Source organism: Pseudorca crassidens, chromosome 5, assembly GCF_039906515.1.
Source record: "Pseudorca crassidens isolate mPseCra1 chromosome 5, mPseCra1.hap1, whole genome shotgun sequence".
NCBI classification, from domain to species: Eukaryota; Metazoa; Chordata; class Mammalia; order Artiodactyla; family Delphinidae; genus Pseudorca; species Pseudorca crassidens.
Genome location: NC_090300.1, coordinates 53,586,511 through 53,605,926, shown reverse-complemented (window position 1 = coordinate 53,605,926; position 19,416 = coordinate 53,586,511). Strand labels below are relative to the sequence as shown.

Here is a 19,416-nt window from a genome sequence, read left to right as displayed (position 1 = left end):
GCACAGAATGGGTATTCAATAAATATTTGTTGAAGAGAGGAAGGAAATGACACTGTGTTAGGGACTGTGCAAGCACACATGTGTAGTTGGAATGCAGAACACAGAGTAAGAAATAAGGTATTAAAAATTTTAGACATGTGCAAAAAAGTTAAAACTGCAGTCTTTAGGGGCTTTAAGCAGAAAGCCACACATAGAAACTGAATGGCCTTTTCTTGATAATCATTCTCTTTCTAAGCATCTCATGGTTTTCTACCCCTGCCTCTTGGAACCCTCTTGCCTTAGCTTTCATAACAGTCTGCTTCCCTGGCTCCCTTTCTACTATTCTGAACACTTATTAAGTCTCCTCTATCTCCAATCACAAGACATTCTTCACAACCTCTCTCATTCATTGTCTCTCTCTTTCTGAAACCTAATTCACATTCAATGTTTTAACTATTATCTCTATGTAAGGGTCTCCTAAATCTGTAATTCCAACTCTCTCTGTGGTATTTAAGACTCTTGATAAGCTTGTTCCAAGCTTGTTCCAATTTCTATTCTCAACGTGATCGCACCATTCCCGATACAAACTCTTTATTACAGACATCTGTTTACTCAAACCACCACACATAAGACCTTGATGATCTAAGTTTTAATCCTGATCTGTCCTCAGTTTAAGGAGGGAGTTGGGGATCTTTCTTTAACATCAACCTTCTTTCTTCAACATCAACTTTTTTCTTCAATATCAACTTCCATTAAAACTTTTTCAACCACATAAGCCTGATGGTCTATACTTTTAAATCTGTCCAACCAACATGTATCTTATGTTCCAATTTTTGTTATTCAACTAATTATATACACACATCCTTAGCTAGATTATAAACAGCTGGAAGATAAAAATTCTTGACTTTTTAATATATTCACATAACTATTTATATAATAGGGACTCAAATATTTCTTAACTGAATGTAGAAGTAGTATTTTCCAGGAGAAACCCAACTTCTAAAAAGTGCACTCTTGACAAGGAAATATCACTGTTTATGTTTCCTTAGCCTATAAACATGTGCAGAATATTTAGCATGTTTCAGATGTTTGAACAAACATCTTATATGATCTTCATAATAACTGTCAAACTAGACCTACTAATCCTGTTTTACAGATTTAAAAAGCTTAGCACAGGGGAATATTTGCCGGAGTCTCACAGTTAGGAAACAGAATGCAAATTCAAATCCACATCTCCTAATGACACTCGCGGTGGATGCTGTGATCTGACCTGCCGGCTCTCCACCCCACCTCCAGAATCCCCCATTAGCAATGGAGCATTTGTCATCCCAGCTACCGGGAGTGCTACCGGTAGACATCCCCAGTCTTCAGCCTCCTTCAGAGATGTGACTGCTCGCCTATAGTCAAATCCCCTTCCTGGTCAGCCCACAACCAACAGCCAATTCAATATGGGGGTATAAAGGTCCCAGACGTGACTCGGGAAAGCTCTGAAGTGTCAACTCATCTTCAGAACTCCCTGGAGGGTCAACTAAGGCTTCTGTAGGGACTTCAGGGCATCTTGATTTTTTCCTACCTAAGCTTGCTTCTCCCCTTCTCTTCCATAGCTGTCAACCCCAAAAGCACTCCTGAAAAGCCACCTGCATGCTAATCTGCAACACCACCTCCCACAGCAGCATCCACCCAACCCACAGCTATCATTAGATGTTATTTTGTGACAAAAGCATAATGGATACAGTCAGTCAATTTCACTTTTAAGAGTTTGGCTAGGGACTTCCCTGGTGGTGCAGTGGATAAGAATCCGCCCACAAATGCAGGGGACACAGGTTCGATCCTTGGTCCGGGAAGATCCTACGTGCCACGGAGCAACTGATCCCATGCACCACAGCTACTGAGCCCGTGAGCCACAACTACTGAAGCCTGCTAGCCACAACTACTGAAGCCCACGTGCCTAGAACCCAGGCTCCGCAAAAAGAGAAGCCACCACAACAAAGGATAGCCCTGCTCGCCACAACTAGAGAAAGCCCGTGCACAGCAACAAAGACCCAATGCAGACAAAAAATAAAAATAAATAAATTAAAAAAAAAGTTTGGCTAATAAAAACTGTAACCCTTGTTTCCGAGATTAAATGGGTCTACTTTAGTGTATGAAGCTAGTTAATTGTTTTTTATTCTTCAGAGAAAATACGTTGCCAGCATATATAAATTATACATATTTTACAGTCTGTCTCCCCCAACTAAACATGCGAGCAGGCATTTTGTTTTGCTCACTGCTGCATCACCAATATCTGAAGCAGCGTCTGGCTCAGAATGGATTAATATATGTTGAGTGAATGGAGGTGTCATATGTTGGTCTCTAAAAAAAAGCATGAGGAAATGTAAAATAAAAAGCATTCCAGGGCTTCCCTGGTGGCGCAGTGGTTGAGAGTCTGCCTGCCGATGCAGGGAACACGGGTGCGTGCCCCGGTCCGGGAAGATCCCACATGCCGCGGAGCGGCTGGGCCCGTGAGCCATGGCCGCTGAGCCTGCGCGTCCAGAGCCTGTGCTCCGCAACGTGAGAAGCCACAGCAGTGAGAGGCCCGCGTACCATGGGGAAAAAAAAAAAAAAGCATTCCACAATGGATGAGTGACATATACGAGGCAGCCGTAGTATACTGGTTAAGACCATGAGAGCTAAAGCCAGTATGCTTGGGTTTGAATCCAGGTTCTATCACTTACCAGCTGTATAACCTTAGGTGATTTATTTAACTTCTCTGTTGGTTCAATTTCCTCATCTATAAAATGAGAATAATATTATCTCCTATGATATTATAAGGATTTAATGGATTAAGTGAATTCATGTTTAAAATACTTATAATAGTACCTAGCATATAGCATACTCTAAATCTGTTCAATAAATTTTAAAACATTATTAATTCATATAACACTTTAAATAGAAGTGGACCCTTATTAGATAAAAATAATCCAACCTTCTAAAAAATACACAGAAAAACAAAACAAAACAAAACAAAAACAGATGCTTCTGGTTTAAAATGGTGGAAGGAACAAACATCTATAATCTTTCATCCTAAGGGCCTAATGAAATGACAGAAAACTGAAATGACAAGTTTATCAAAGTCTTAGAACACGAAAACGGCAGCAGCAGCAGACCAAAAAGTATGAGAAAATCCTAGATGATTGAAAACAGATGGGATAAAATTTACGGAGAAAACATACCAGCCCCCAAAACTAAAGTTAACAGGAACCCTTAAAAGAAGTTTTACTGACACAAGATTACTTTTCCTTCTCTAAGCATCTAAACACACTTCTTGGCTTTTCAAGTGCATCACACTTACATAAGAATTCATTATAAATGCTTTTTAAAATTACTTAAAAAAAATAGGAGTTAAAGAACAGAATAATGTTATAAACCTTTACAATATAAAAATTACCAAGAAAAATCAAGATGTAGAGAAAGCAAAAGGAAGTGTAAATTCAAAAATGTCTCTTTCTTAGTGGAGAGTCAATATATTTACAACTAATAATTAAATGTAAAAGCAGGGGACAAGAAAAAAACAAATAACTTGAAACTTAAAAACAGTCAAAGGACTTGAACAGACACTTCTCCAAAGAGGATATACAAATGGCCAACAAGCTTAGCAAAAAGATGTTCAGGGAAATGCAAGAGGGAAGAGATATGGGGATAGATGTATATGTATAACTGATTCACTTTGTTGTAAAGCAGAAACTAACACACCATTGTCAAGCAATTATACTCCAATAAAGATGTTAAAAAAAAAAAGATGTTTATCATCACTAATTATTAGAGAAATGTAAATCAAAACTATAATGATACAGCAGAAATTAACACAACATTGTAAATGAACTATACGCCAATAAGAGAAAAACATAATGAAAGGTCACCTTACATCCATTAGGATGGCTACTATGAAAAAAACAGAACGAGTATAATCGAAGATGTGGAGAAATTAGCACCTTGTGCTCTGTTGGTGGGAATGAAAAATGGTGCAGCAGCTATAGAAAACAGTATGGATGCTCCTCAAAAAAATTAAAAATAGTATTTCCATATGATCCAGCAATTCCACTTCTGGGTACATATATCCAAAAGAACTGAAAACAGGGAATCCAAAAGATATTTGTACATCCACATTCATAGCAGCATTATTCACAATAGCCAAAAGGTGGAGGCAACCCAAGTGTCCACTGACGGATGAATACATAAACTAAATGTGATATATAAATACAAAGAAATATTACTCAGCATTAAAGAGAAAGGAAATTCTGACACATGCTACAATATGAATGAAGCTTGAAGACGTTATGTTAAATGAAATAAGCCAGCCACAAAAAGACAAACACTGTATGACTCCATTTATATGAAGTATCTAGAGTAGTCAAATTCATAGAAACAGACAACAGAAGAGTAGTTGCCAGGGGTTGGGGGTTGGAGAAGAATGGGAGAGTTGTTAGTATGTAGTTTCAGTTTTGCAAAATGAAAAAGTTCTGGAGATTGGTCACATAACAATGTGAATATAGTTAACACTGCTCAACTGTACACTTAAAAATGGTTAAGATGGTCAATTAAAATTTTTTTACCACAATTATAAATAAAAAAGAAAAGCGGGAGGAGGTATATTATTTAAGTTATAAATGTAACCACAAGAAAAACTAAAAATAGTCAGGAGAGGAGGCAATGAAGAAGTGCTAAATTCCTCATCTTCCATACTGATCAACAGATATAATAAAAGAAAGCAGAATTTTAATAGTAGTTAACTCTAGGTGGTGGAACAGGGGATTAAGGAGAGACTAGAGATGGAAAGAAGATGTACTTTGTATTGGGTTGGCCAAAAAGTTCATTTGGGTTTTTAAGATGTTAGGGAAAAACCTGAACGACCTTTTTGGCCAAACAAATACTTAGACCTTTCTGAACGGCATAGAATATTATTATTTTTTCTACCATGTAAAGGTATGATTTTATGATAATTATAAATAAGATATAAAACAAATTTAAATGACTTATAAATTTTAAAAATTGTTTTAATTTTTTTTTAAGATTTTTTTTGATGTGGATCATTTTTAAAGTCTTTGTTGAATTTGTTACAATATTGCTTCTGGTTTCTTTTTTTTTTTTTTTAAATTTAGTTTTGGCTGTGTTGGGTCTTCGATGTTGGGGGCAGGCTATCCTTAGTTGCAGCAAGTGGGGGCTACTCTTCGTCGTGGTGTGTGGGCTTCTCACTGAGGTGGCTTCTCTTGTTGCGGACCACAGGCTCTAGGCATGCAGGCTTCAGTAGTTGTGGCACACGGGCTCAGTAGTTGTGGCTCACGGGCTCTAGAGAGCAGGCTCAGTAGTTGTGGTGCACAGGCTTAGTTGCTCCACGGCATGTGCGATCTTCCTGGACCAGGGCTCGAACCCGTGTCCCCTGCATTGGCAGGAGGATTCTTAACCACTGCACCACCAGGGAAGTCCTTGCTTCTGTTTTATGTTTTGGTTTTTTGGCTGCGAGGCATGTGGGATCTTAGCTCCCTGACCAGGGATCGAACCCACACCCCCTGCAATGGAAGGCAAAGTCTTAACCACTGGACCACCAGGGAAGTCCCTGTTTTAATTATTTTTAAAATTTATATTTTAAACAGTATATTTTAATAGTATATATAGTATATATTTAAATATATTTTAAATATATTTTAAAATAGCTCCTTCTTCTAGTGACATTAAAAGGGAACTTGCTGGGGCTTCCCTGGTGGCGCAGTGGTTGAGAATCTGCCTGCCAATGCAGGGGGCATGGGTTCGAGCCCTGGTCTGGGAAGATCCCACATGCCGCGGAGCAACTGGGCCTGTGAGCCACAACTACTGAGCCTGCGCATCTGGAGCCTGTGCTCCGCAATAAGAGAGGCCACAACAGTGGGAGGCCCGCGCACCGTGATGAAGAGTGGCCCCCGCTTGCCACAACTAGAGAAAGCCCTCGCACAGAAATGAAGACCCAGCACGGCCAAAAATAAATACATAAATTAATTATTTTTAGAAAAGGGAACCTGCTTACCTTAAAGCAATTTTTCTTTCAAAATATCCTCAAGGTTACTAGTATGAGGGGGTGAGGATTCAGAGAGTATATTTTAGAATTAAATCAGAAGAGAAGAAAAGGCTCCCACTGAATTTCCCTGGCAAAGAACAAGCGTGACATTATCTTTTTTGAATGCAAGGAGAAAAAGTTAGTATGATCAGATGTCATCAAAATAAGACTTCCTTATTAAGGTCCACACGTAGTTAAAATTAACAAATACGTAAGCACATCTCCAAACAATAGGGAATTTTCAGAAACCTTATTTTTCAAGAGCTGTAAAATATTTATCAGAAAATACAAATTTTTTTTTTTTTTTTTTGCAGTACGCGGGCCTCTCACTGCTGTGGCCTCTCCCGTTGCGGAGCACAGGCTCCGGACGCGCAGGCTCAGCAGCCATGGCTCATGGGGCCCAGCCGCTCCGTGACATGTGGGATCTTCCCGGACCAGGGCACGAATCCGTGTCCCCTGCATCGGCAGGCGGACTCTCAACCACTGCGCCACCAGGGAAGCCCAGAAAATACAAATATTTTTAAAACATGTGTAATCCTTTAAAAGTAATAAGTACATACATCCTAAAGGGACTCAATGAAGGAGTCATGATTTACCAACTGCCACTCCTTAAGTTCCAGGAACTAAAACATTTAAGGGAGTTTCTTATAAATAACTCTCCAAGTAATTGGAAAGCACCATGTTCATATACCCCACAATCACCAAATCCTTATTATAGTACCAAAGCTAAAAGTAAGCTGCAAAATAAAGATATTACTTCTAAAGGTACAAAACAAATCATGCATGGAAGATTCTTATTTTTCCTGGTTTTAACTTCAGTGTTGGCATAAATTAGCTTACCACTGGACTTCAACAGAATACAGTCTGCTTCACCACAAAGATGCCCAAAATGGCAAATTCAGATATAGTTTTAGCTGAATTTAAAAAAAAAGCATTTTTGCTTCAGCGGTCAAACAGTTTTAAGCATTCATTATGTTCCTATGTTCTAAAATATAGAAACTAAAGTTTTTCCTTAGGACTAATTGCTTTTAAAAATAAACCTGAAAAAGAACCATATTCAGTCCTTCTGCTTTCTCAACATAAGCTTCTCTCCTAAATTAAATATAGTACAATCAGAAAAAAAAAAGTTTTGTAGGCAGGATTATCCATGGATGGTAAAATTACTGGGTCAAAGGTTTTAAGGAAATATTCATAACCCCCTCAAATTAATTGTTAATTATAAGAAAACCATAATGAAACTTCCATTTTTAAAAATCAAGGAGATAGAAAATTGACTTGAAAAGAATAACTGTGAAATATGAATTTGACAATAAAGAAAAAAAGTAATCTTAAAAACCCCATCAATACAGTAAAAGGGTAAAGGGAAATTTCTCTGAAGGGTAAGACTCAGCTTTGTATTATGCTTTACTAAGCCTCGAAGTTATCATCCATAAAATGGAGATAATGATATCTACCTCTCAATATTGTTTAAAAAAAAGTTAGCATTTTTTGCCAATTGTATTTGCAAAAATTTTAAAGACCAATAACATGCAATGGGAGCATAAGGAAAATGCTTCATTTGTACACTTGCTGGGAATGTCAATTGATACATTTTTCGAAGATAATATCAAGTTTTAAAGCAGGCATATCTTTGACCATGTTTGCAAGAATACATATTAACTATAAGGATGTTCCTTCAACATGATTTGACAAAGCGATTTAACGAAAGTTCATCAATCAGAAAAAAAGATTAAATGAACTGTGGTATAATGATGCTATGGAACACTATGTACCAATTATAATGAAAGAGGTGGATTGCTCTATCTGTATGTATCTACCTATTTATCTGTCTATCCTGACATGGAAAAATGACCATGAATGAAAAAACTCAAGTTAAAGAAACATGTATAGAAATATGAACCCATTTATTGGAAAAATAAAAGGGTGTGTCTGTATGTATACACACACCTACACTTACAGATATATTGATATGATGTAGAATATCCCCAACTGTTAACAATGGCTATCCCTATGAAGAGGGGGTGAGAGCCTACTTTATATATCTCTGTATTTTTAAAATTTAGCTTTAGTGCCTTGTCTTTGTGATCTGTATTTGGCCATTGGTGGCATTTTTGTTCCTATCATCATTCTCAGCCATACTCCTACATAGGTTAGCTGTCATGCAGAGTGCTGGGGACACAGAGCAGGCACACAAAAAACGGTTGGTCAGTTAATTCTGGACATTTCCCCCTGGATGCTCCCAAAGCACCCTGAGTTCAAAATTTGATTACTTGTTCCAGGTAATTAATTACCCTCTCTAATAAATCTCTTTCTTTTCTATTCCCTAGTCTCTCCAAATGAGAAATCCATGTCTGACTCAGACCCTCTCTCTTCTCCACAGGCAATCATTCTCTAATTCATATTGACTCTACCCCCTAAAATTGCCATTGAATCCATATCCTCTTTTCCAACTCCTCAGAATCTCTCACTTGGACTACTTCCAAAGCCTCCAGATTAGTCTCATCCATTGCTAATTCGTCTACTATACTGGTTCCAAGAGTGATCTTTCTAAAATAAAAATCTAAACCGTGCATCCCTCTTACTTAAAACCTTCACCAACAAGAAAAAGTCTGAAGCCCAAAGTATGATATTCGAGAGTCTTCATGATCTAGTGCTTGTGAACCTTCTTATTAGCTCACTTCTCATCAGTGTCCACTTCACACTTTATGTCCTAATGAGGAATGACTATGGGACTAACGACTAAACTGATCTTAATTCTCCAAACGTATCATGCAGCTGTGCAATGCCTGGAATGACCTCCCACCCAACACCATAATCCACCAGGCAAACCTACTTATCCTTTAAAAGCATCAAACATTTCAACCTCTTGGAGGGCTTCCCTCACCCCAAACTTCTCCCCAGTAGCCATCCTAGCACGTACCTTACATACACACACACAGACACACACACACACACACACACACACACATCCCTTTATTAACTTTTTAAAGTCTTTCCTCCCACAAGTCTCTTGGTTCCTCAAGGGCAGAGCCTTGTATTATTGACTCTACATCCTCTGTGCCCACCCCAGTACCATGTGCCTGGCTTATAGTAGTTGTTCAACAATATTTATTAAACTGAGTTTAAACACACTTTGGTAAAATGTGAAATCCTAAACAAGACTGGAGTGTTTTAATTAGGCTCATTTCAACCATAAAGAAAACAAACACTCAAGTTACTTTAATAAGAGGTTTGGGAGCTGTATTAGAAAGCTATCCAGGAAATTATTCTCTGTAGAGAGCTGCTTTTTTCTCCTCTGTTTCCTCAGCCCTTCAGTTTGCACACGGGTGATCCCGGCCTCACCAGCCTCTCCCGTAACTCTTCAGCTTCAGTCCTCACTGCTAACAAGCAATTTATCTCCACATTATCTAATCCAAATTTCTGAGACGGTTGTTTTGGTTTTGGCACCAGGCCACCACGTCCCTTCTTTCTCTCTGGTGAAGCTACGGATCTGCTGCCCTATGGTTAGGTGACATGCCAGAAGCTGCATGACCAATGACTCACATTCCCCCAACTTTCAACTTAATATATCATTTTTATTTCCTTAGAACCATTGCTAAAGTATATCACTAAAATTATTTTGCAATACTTTTAAAAACAAGTCTTGCCAAGACTTGTTCACAGTGAGAAAAATCCTGCATACTTCGTCACTAAACCAGCTATAATTTCCAAATATGCAAGGAGTTCATCCCTTTTTATTTGTAGATGTTCACAGAAAGAATCCTCTGGATTCATAACTGCTCAACAGCACTGGTTTAAAAAGCTTTTTTACAAGCTCTTTGCAAAATTTCTCTTACATTTATAACGTAAAGAAACGAGTAATTCAGACATTTCCTTGTTAAATTTTACCCTGTAATATCAAGTAACTTCATAGAACGATAGCACACACAATGGCAATCTACCACTAACCCACAAAACCTGTTTCTCCTCCTCCAAGCTAACACCACAAGGTAATGATTGAAGGCAGGCAGGCCACTCATTGACAAGCTCCTGTGGTGAGGAAAGAGGAGTACAGGCCAGGAGACAGGCACTCTTAGGTGGCCTCCAATAAAATCAGATTCTCAGTGCTATTAATCTCCTGAATAAAAATTAGAAAAAGGCTAATTAAATATCTGCTATATCTAGGGAGACATCACAGTTGCACTAAGAACAAATTAAACAGCATGAGAACACTAAACACATCATTGAAAGGAGACGGCAATTCATTCACTAAAATATTCTGTCTATTCTGAGATTTCAATATTCACTGGAAAGAAATATTGTTAGAAGGAGATGGGGGAAAATCGATAACGGCCGTTCAGATGATCTGAAGGAAAAGAAACTTTTTCAAATGCAGATTGTCCTTACATTTCTTGATAGTAAGGGAAGAATTTTCTACTTTAAAATCAGGCAGGTGTTCTACTTAGCCAACCCGTTTATTAACTATCCTCATTGGTGACTCATTTTACTTTCATTTGTAGTAATGGGCAGCTGACTAAGTAATATCATAACCATCAGTTTAGACTATTGTTAATAAACATATAATCTTAACAGATCTAATTTCAGAGGACAGAAATTGGTACAATTTAGAGTGCTGATGTTGTCTTTAAATGAGGCTTGGAATGAAGGCGCTATTAGAAAGTTTTCATTGAATAAAAGCACTAAAGGGCAAGGGGTTGATTCATTACTTAGCAAAATTCATAGGTTTTTAAAAACAAGCAAAGAAAATGTTAACTTGAATGTCTTGGAGACGTTTTAGTCAAGCAGTAAAAGGGTTATAAGTCCTTATGCTCTTTTATTTATTTTTTTAAATTTATTTATTTTTTAAAGGGAACTTTTTATTTATTTTATTTATTTATGTTTGGCTGCATTGGGTCTTCGTTGCTGCGCATGGGCTTTCTCTAGTTGCCACGAGCGGGGGCTACTCTTCGTTGCGGTGCGCGGGCTTCTCATTGCAGTGGCTTCTCTTGCTGCGGAGCACAGGCTCTAGGCGTGCGGGCTTCAGTAGTTGTGGCATGCAGGCTCAGTAGTTGTGGCACGCGGGCTCAGTAGTTGTGGCTCGCAGGCTCTAGAGCGCAGACTCAGTAGTTGTGGTGCACGGGCTTAGTTGCTCCGCAGCATGTGGGATCTTCCCGGACCAGGGCTGGAACCCGTGTCCCCTGCATTGGCAGGCGGATTCTTAACCACTGCGCCACCAGGGAAGCCGTCCTTATCCTCTTTAAAAAAAAAAATAATTGGAGCAATAAACCAAGAAAATATTATATGATACCTACATTCTAAAGACTTTGATTTCTTTCCAAAAGAGAAGCTTACAATGATTTTAATTTACTAACTAGGCCTATTTACACTTGTCAAACTAATAAAAATAGGAAAAAAGGAAGAAGCACTAGTTTCTTTGTGTTTCATAGTTGGAATCATTGGAAACTACCTGAAATGAATAAGTCAAAAATTTATATTATTTAAAGTCAGAAAGATAAACCGGAGAACTAAAAATTATACTGTAACAATCAAAACTTGAGAGGTATCAGGGAGCGAGGAAGCAAAATGTAGTGTGCATCCAATTTCGCATCTTCAGAGGAAGGAATCAATAGATACCATGTAAAGTTGATAAATCACGAAACGGAAGTATAACTTTTAAAGTAATAAAGGCAACCTCCAGAAGAACAAGAAATAAACTATCAATAGTAATTACCTCTGAAGGTTGGGAGGACTGAATGGGGAACACTTTTTATTTTATACTTCTGAACAATTTGCACTTTCCTACCATGTGCGTGTATTTATTTTTTAACCTCGTTTTTTAAACTGTCAATAATCAGACACTTTAAAAAAAAGAAAATGTACTATATTTCATTCTCTGTACCTAACAACTCACAGACTGTCAACTATAAAATGGAACACATTCTAAAGCGAAATATCTCATCTGTCAAATTAAAGGTAAGGTAAAGGAAGCAAAGCTTTTTTTTTCCACAGTGCAAAGTGCGTAGCTATTGTTTGAAAATCAAGACTTCCCTGATCAATTTAAGCAAAAACACTGTTACTGTCCAAAATAACTCCTCTAAACTACTACTAAATACAGTCAAGCTAATGAACAGAGAGAGGTCAGAGGCTTCACGGCAGCAAACAAACTAGAAGTCCTTACATCAAATCAGTAAGACATTTAGGGGCTTATATTTTCTTTGAAATCAAAACAAGAGAGGCATTTTGAAAGTTTGCTATCTTCACTGATCCTCTAAGGAATGTAAAAGTATGTACTGCAGTTTCAAACCTCCTAGTGCTTGAGTTTTTTAAAGCAATTTACTTCTGCTTGAACAAGCAGTAAGACAGGCCACAGCGGTCGGGTGTTCTGTTAACCCTTAGTTTCAAACCTTTATGCTCACACTAACAGTTCAACTTTCTAATGCTCCCAAATATAGTTATCTCTAAGAAATTTCAAACCACGGTCATACTACGGAATATGATTTAATACACTGATATTAGGACTGGATCATTTCTGGTAACCACAATAGTTATAACTTAGGTAATAATATGAGTAAAGATCACAGATTTTAAAACTGTGCCTATGCTCATCCTCTTCTTGCAATATCTCACCCTATCGGACAGTCCTTGAAGCAACACTGACAAAGAAGCGTTCACAAATTTTAATTTACACATATACAACCTAATCTTGGCGAGACATAAGTACCTAATGCATATCCCTGAAAACGCATCAACTTTACTCAAATAATAACTCCTATGTCTAATATACTGGCAGCCTGACCACAGTCCAGGTACACGTCGCGAACTCTTCTATGTGATAAAGACAAACCTGACTTAGAGAACCAGAGGCTTTAGGCCTGCTGGTAATCAAAAGGGTCAACAAACTGAAGCAATCTTGTCTTTTAAACCCATGGTAAACTTAGTTAACTAAGGCATCACTCAGAATCAACTCTCAACCCCTAATACATCCAGACTTAAAGACGTAAAGCTCTTGTAAATCTCTTGGTAGACGAGTCTCTCGGACCCACCAGGTGGACCTACTTACTCCAAGGCTCCTCCCTCGGACCCTGCTCAGGACCCTCAGCCGCGCGATTCCAGGGCGCCCTGCGCCACACCTTGGGGGTGCCGCAATCCAGTGCCCCGTGCTCCTCCCCCGACCACTCGGTCACCCATCCCGAGTCCCCCGACTTGCCCGCCCAGCCCATCCCTTCCACATCTCCAGCCCCACACCCGCCCCCACTCCAGGCCAAGTCCAGCTGGCCTCTCCCCTTCCCTCTCACCCCCACCCCCACCCCACACACTCACCCGCGGTAGTAGGCTTTCACCCGGACCTGGTGAGAATGGTCCCCGCTGCCGCCGCCGCCTGCGATCGGGTGAGACATGGTACTGCTGTCTCTCTGGGTCGGCATCTCCTTCCTCCCCCGCCTCAACGCTGGAGGCCGAGGGGCGCAGCGGGCGCCGTAGGGGACTCCGAGGCCCGAGTTTCTCCCGGAGCCGCGGCTGCCCGCTCGCCTACCTGTCCTCCACGCCCGCGGCGCGGGCCCAGAGGTCGCCTCGCCGGGGCAGCCGGAACCCGCACGGCTCCCCCCACCGCCAGCGGCAGACACTGCCTCTGCTGCAGCCGGGGCCCAGCACGCCTCCCACCTCCGCCCCTCCCACCTCACACGCTCCAAAGGCCCACATTCCGGCGGAGGGCGGGTGCAACCATCGATCCAACTCAAGATGCCCGGCTGAACCATTCTTACGGGGGCAAGGAAAAGGGGAGAGAGGAGGGGGGGATGCTGAACATCACAAAAAACTTGCCGGCAGGGGGCCTTTCATGGGCTGTAACTGAGAGAATGTGACGACTGAGGTACCTATAGTTCTGTAAAAAGCCCCTCCCTACAAGGAAAATGGTGGGGGACAAATTCTGCGGCATCTCACCCCAGTTTCCTGTCTTGGTCGCGTCCGCGGCCAGACGGCTAGGGACTCGGAGTAGATTTGCCGGGCGGGTTTCTGGGACTTGGAGTCCCCATGGGATTCTGGGACTTGAGGTTCTTTACGTGTAGAGCGTCCCGCCTTCTCGCTGACCGTCTGTCTTCAGCTCGTGCCCCGGGACCCGCCGGCGTGGAAGTCCTGAATCCACCGTGGGCACCTGAGGACACTGGAAATGATTGGGGTTCCTCACAATCTAGACTTTGTTCTCTGGTGAATTCTTCCAATTGCATAAATCATCTCAATCATACAGTACCTTTTCTGGAAAGAAGAATTTGGTTACTGCCCAGAATAGCCTCTTTTATGAAAAGAATTTAGTGTAATATATGTAACAAATGTAATAATGAATGTAATAAAGGAAGAAACTCAACTGGAAGGTATGATGGAAGATTGACTTTTCTTCCTTCGCTGCCCCCCATATCTTGGCCCTTGTAGATTGCCATTGCATGGAACAGGTGCACAATGAATATTTAGCCAATCAGTCAACCCATCCAACTATCCATGCATTGGCATTTTTTAACATCGTTAAAACATTGTTAACATCGACTGTTTTCCATAGTGGCTGTGCCGATTTACATTCCCATCCTAATTTCATTTTTTATTATTCATTGCTGGTGTATAGAAATAAAATGATTTTGTATATATCTTGAATCCTACAAGCTTGCTGAACTCATTAGTTCTAATAGTGTCTCGGTGGATTCCTTAGAATTTCCTGTGTGCAAGATTATGCCATTTTAGAATACAGATTGATTTACATCTTCCTTTCCAATCTCGATGTCTTTTATTTTTCTTGCCTGATTGCATTAGATAGAACTTCTAGAATTACGTTGAATAAAGAGAAGTATGTTAACATTCTTGTATTGTTCTCAGTCTTATGTGGATAGTTTTCAGTCTTTCACCATTAAATGTGATTATTGCTTTAGTTTTTTTGTAGATGCCCTTTATCAGGTTGAGGAAGTTCCATTCTATTCCTAGTTTGTTGCCTATTTTTATTATGTAGGGTGTTGGGTTTTGTTTAGTGCCTTTTCTGTGTCTATTGAGATTATCATGTGGTTTTGTGCTTTATTCTATTGGTGTGATATGTTACATTAACTTTTTTTTTTTTTGCGGTACGCGGGCCTCTCGCTGCTGTGGCCTCTCCCGTTGCGGAGCACAGGCTCCGGACGCGCAGGCTCAGCGGCCATGGCTCACGGGGCCCAGCCGCTCCGCGGCATGTGAGATCTTCCCGGATTGGGGCACGAACCCGCAGTCCCCTGCATCGGCAGGCGGACTCTCAACCACTGCGCCACCAGGGAAGCCCTGTTACATTAACTTTTAGATGTAAGCCAGTCTTGCATTCCTGGGAAAAATCCCTCTTGGTTATGACATATGATCGTTTTTATACGTTGCTAAATTCGGTTTGTTAATATTTTGTTGAGGAATTTTGAATCTACACTCATAAGCATGGTTTCCTTTAGTTCTTTAGACATGTTTATAACAGCTGCTTTGAAGTCTTTGTGTGCTAAGTCCAACATATGGGTCCTCTCAAAGACAGTTTCTGTGTGTATGGGTCCCATTGCCTGTTTCTTTGTATGTCTCATAAGTTTTTTTGTTGCAAACTGTACATTTCCATGGTAGCAACTCTGAAGACCTATCCAGACTGGCTCTAGGTCTGGTTGTCGTTGTCGTTGTTTGCTTGTTTATTTGTGAGTTGGCCAGACTTGGTCAATAGACTCTTGTTTCCTCCACAGTGTGCAGCCTCTAATATCTCTCCTCAGAAGGTGCAACTTTGGCATGCACACCGTCACCCTGACTCCTTGTCCCTCCCCTGGGGGATGACAGTGGTTTTAGTCAGGTTCTCTTTGACTGTCTCTTTTCCTCATCTCCCTATCAAGCTTTTAGCTGGTTTGCCTTTATGGATATAGCTCCCAGCTGTTAGCGTCCACTAATTGGCAACTGATTGCTCCAGTGTTTTTGACAGTGCCCTGGGGCATAAAATTGTTCCACAGTCTGATCCAATGGTCCTTTTTTATTTATAATTTTCACCAGTTATGGTGATTTCATTGGGGCGAGTATACAGGGAGCTCCTCATGTTTCCGTTCTGGAAGTGCTCTGACGTTAATTTTTAAAGTCAGTGTGATGCAATTAAAATAGATACAGGGGCTTCCCTGGTGGCGCAGTGGTTAAGAATCCGCCTGCCAATGCAGGGGACACGGGTTCGAGCCCTGGTCGGGGAAGATCCCACATGCCGCAGAGCAACTAAGCCCATGCACCACAACTACTGAGCATGCACTCTAGAGCCCGCGAGCCACAACTACTGAGCCCACGTGCCACAACTACTGAAGCCCACGTGCCTAGAGTCCGTGCTCTGCAACAAGAGAAACCACTGCAATGAGAAGCCCGCGCACCGCAATGAAGAGTAGTCCCCACTCGCCGCAACTAGAGAAAAGCGTGCGTGCAGCAACAAAGACCCAACATAGCAAAAAATAAAATAAATAAAATTTTAAAATAAAAAATATAAATAAATAAAATAGATACAAGGCACAGACAGTTAAGCATATAGGATAATCAGGGCACAGAAATTATGTCATTTTTAGTAACAAAATATGAGAAACTATTGAGCCATCTCTTTAGTTTAAAGAAAACAGGACTCTGTTAAAGGGTTTAAAAGGAACCTGGCATCATATTAATCATATCTTTAGGAAAATATGGCTTCCTTTCTACAGATTGAGCTGCTCTAACAAGAAAATGTCTACTCAGAATAGGTAGGCCTTTATATTCAATATTAACTAGCCTCACCAGTGTGTCCTGCTGTACATAGATCAAATATGAAAATTTGATTTTCATGTTCTTTATGCCATCTAATAAATCCTGCTGCTGGATCTTTGATGCCTGTTTCTCAACTGAGAATCACATGATACAAAATGGGAAGTCATTGGTAAACATTGTGAAAAAGCCTCCCACAGCCCATTTTCTTTCTGTTGTACTTAAAATGGTGCTTACTAGTACCTTCAACTTTGGGTAAGCCTGCCTCTCTTCACCTAGCATTCTTCTGTGGTTTCATTAAGCATTTGATCATGTCACTAAAAAGAGAGAAAAGTGTTTCAACTGCAAGTCCTGATCATTTGGAGGGACTCTGTGACCTGTAGAGATAAATATTGGGCTCTGAGCTAAATTATACTTACTTTTGGCTCACTGTGATGACTTGAATAGAAAAAAAATTAATTAATGCTCAAATCCACCAGCTTAAGGGATTTAAAATATTTTTGGCCAACATTCTCTCATTTTGTCATTATCAGCGTGCTTGTCCCAATGTGCGTCAAAGAAATAAACTGCTTGGTGAATGGAATGAGATAATAAATAGTAGACACATGTCCTGTGTAATCATGTCCTAATAGTATTACATTAATTGTTTTACTTAGCCTTCAAGAGCAAAAGTTGTGACCCAAACTCCTGATTGGAATCCTGACAGCTGTTAGTAAGAGTTTAGTTTTTATTCTGTTAATTAACCTTACTGAGCTAGCATAGATAGCAAACAATACCCCCATGACTCCCTTTCCCCCTTCTTTCTCCTGTGCCCTCTCACTGCCCCATTGATACCGCCAGCTTTATCTGGGTACTCCCTTCACTCCAGCCACATACACTCATTTCCATTGCAGTTCCCCAATCTCACTCCCACAGTACAGATAATGACATACGGCAGTTTGAGCCTTAACTTATTTTGCTTTTGAAATAAAATGTCTTTGTTTTAATGAACTGTCAGTGGAGAGTTCCATTAAGCTGAAGAGACAGCAAAATGAATAAATAAAATAATATAAAACATTTACTTAATGAAAGTCACTGAATAGCCAAAGATGTCTGAGTGGGCTTCCCTGGTGGCGCAGTGGTTGAGCGTCCGCCTGCCGATGCAGGGGACACGGGTTCGTGCTCCGTTCCGGGAAGATCCCACATGCCGCGGAGCGGCCGGGCCCGTGAGCCATGGCCGCTGAGCCTGTGCGTCTGGAGCCTGTGCTCCGCAACGGGAGAGGCCACAGCAGTGAGAGGCCCGCGTACCGCAAAAAAAAAAAAAAAAAAAAAGATGTCTGAGAAACCTCAGCATAATTCACTCCTATGGGGTTAGTTGGTGCAGGCATTACGCTCTCCCCTTCTTTTCAAGAAAGTTACAATCCAGATAGGATGTCAGGACATGTACCAATAAAGAGAAAAAATGCAAAATGGGAAACTGTGCGCCAGTAAGTGACAAAGAATAATTGCAACAGCTCCCGAGTGCTACCTCATCTTCTTTAGGAACCAGAAGAACCCACTTGTGTCTGGCTTAACTGAAAGGCACAGAGTTGACTAGTAAAATGTCAGGTTGAAAAAGCCTCCATTAAAACACACAAACTTCTTTTAGAAGTATCATTTGTTTAATGATGTTGGCACACCAAGTATGCTGTCCCTAACAGCAGTCAACCATTAAATGTAAGCTACCCTCCAATTTGAAGAGGCAAACCTGTTCTTGAGGATGGCGTATCCAATTGAAAATGTAAACCTTATCTAATAAATTCTCCCCACTCCAGCAGCTCACCCACCCCAGCATTGGCCTCCTTTAATACCCTAGTTCTCGGGGACTTCCCTGGTGCCCAGTGTGTGAGACTCCACGCTCCCGATGCAGGGGGGCGCGGTTTCGATCCCTTGTGGGGGAACTACATCCCACATGCATGCCGCAACTTACAGTTCACACGCTGCAACTCGGAAGCCCACATGCCGTGCTTCTTAGCCCGCAACTAAGACCCAGCACAGCCAAGATAAATAAATAAATATTAAAAGAAAATAATAACCTAGTTCTCTCTCACAGCCTCTGGCGTACACTCCTCTCCCACACAAGGTTGTCAACCCGTCTTCACCCCTCTCACAGAGGACTAGCTCATTTTCTCTACCACCTCCACCTACTTCCTACTGGACTCAAATCTTTTCATATTGAATTTCTGCTGACCTTGAATTAAACCACATCCTGTTTTGGGCCACAGAAAAATCAAGGGGGAAAAGCAGAGCTTATAGTCTGTAATGATTTTTTGGCTGCTTAATCACACGTACAATATCAAGGGGAACAGCATTCCAGAGATAAAGCTGCCTGTTAGTTTACCTGTATACCGTGCTTATCACCCTGCGACTTAGGCATGAGATAGTCTACTGAATTGGTATGGCTTCCCATTCTGGAAACTAACAAATTATGAATCAGACTATAATTAAATTAATAAGGACTCCAGTCACTGAGACTTTTAAAGCAAAGCATTATTAGGTGCCTCAAGAGCAGGAATCTTACCTTCTAAGTTCTTTTTGGCACTTAGAAAATTGTTGGTATTCGACAAATATTAAATTATTTAATTTAATATTGAAATAATTTCCTGTTGGTTTATGTCCACTTAAATACTAAAATTAAT

At 40.5% G+C, this 19,416-nt stretch overlaps 1 protein-coding gene across 6 annotated transcripts in view; it reads right to left on the bottom strand.

Annotated features, from left to right (window-relative positions):
- The window catches only part of PRKCI (protein kinase C iota), a 79,910-nt gene extending 66,021 nt beyond the window's left edge, over nucleotides 1-13,889 (bottom strand). The window contains exon 1 of one of the 6 annotated variants that reach the window (XM_067738000.1): nucleotides 13,346-13,889. In XM_067738000.1, coding sequence (XP_067594101.1) covers nucleotides 13,346-13,779 — 434 coding nt within the window. In that variant the 5' untranslated portion in view covers nucleotides 13,780-13,889. Of the gene's footprint in view, nucleotides 1-2,693; nucleotides 3,323-13,085; nucleotides 13,214-13,345 lie in introns of those variants that run through there. The other 5 variants (XM_067737999.1, XM_067738002.1, XM_067738001.1 and 2 more) reach the window with 5 other exon arrangements.
- Between the last annotated feature and the right edge of the window lie 5,527 nt (nucleotides 13,890-19,416).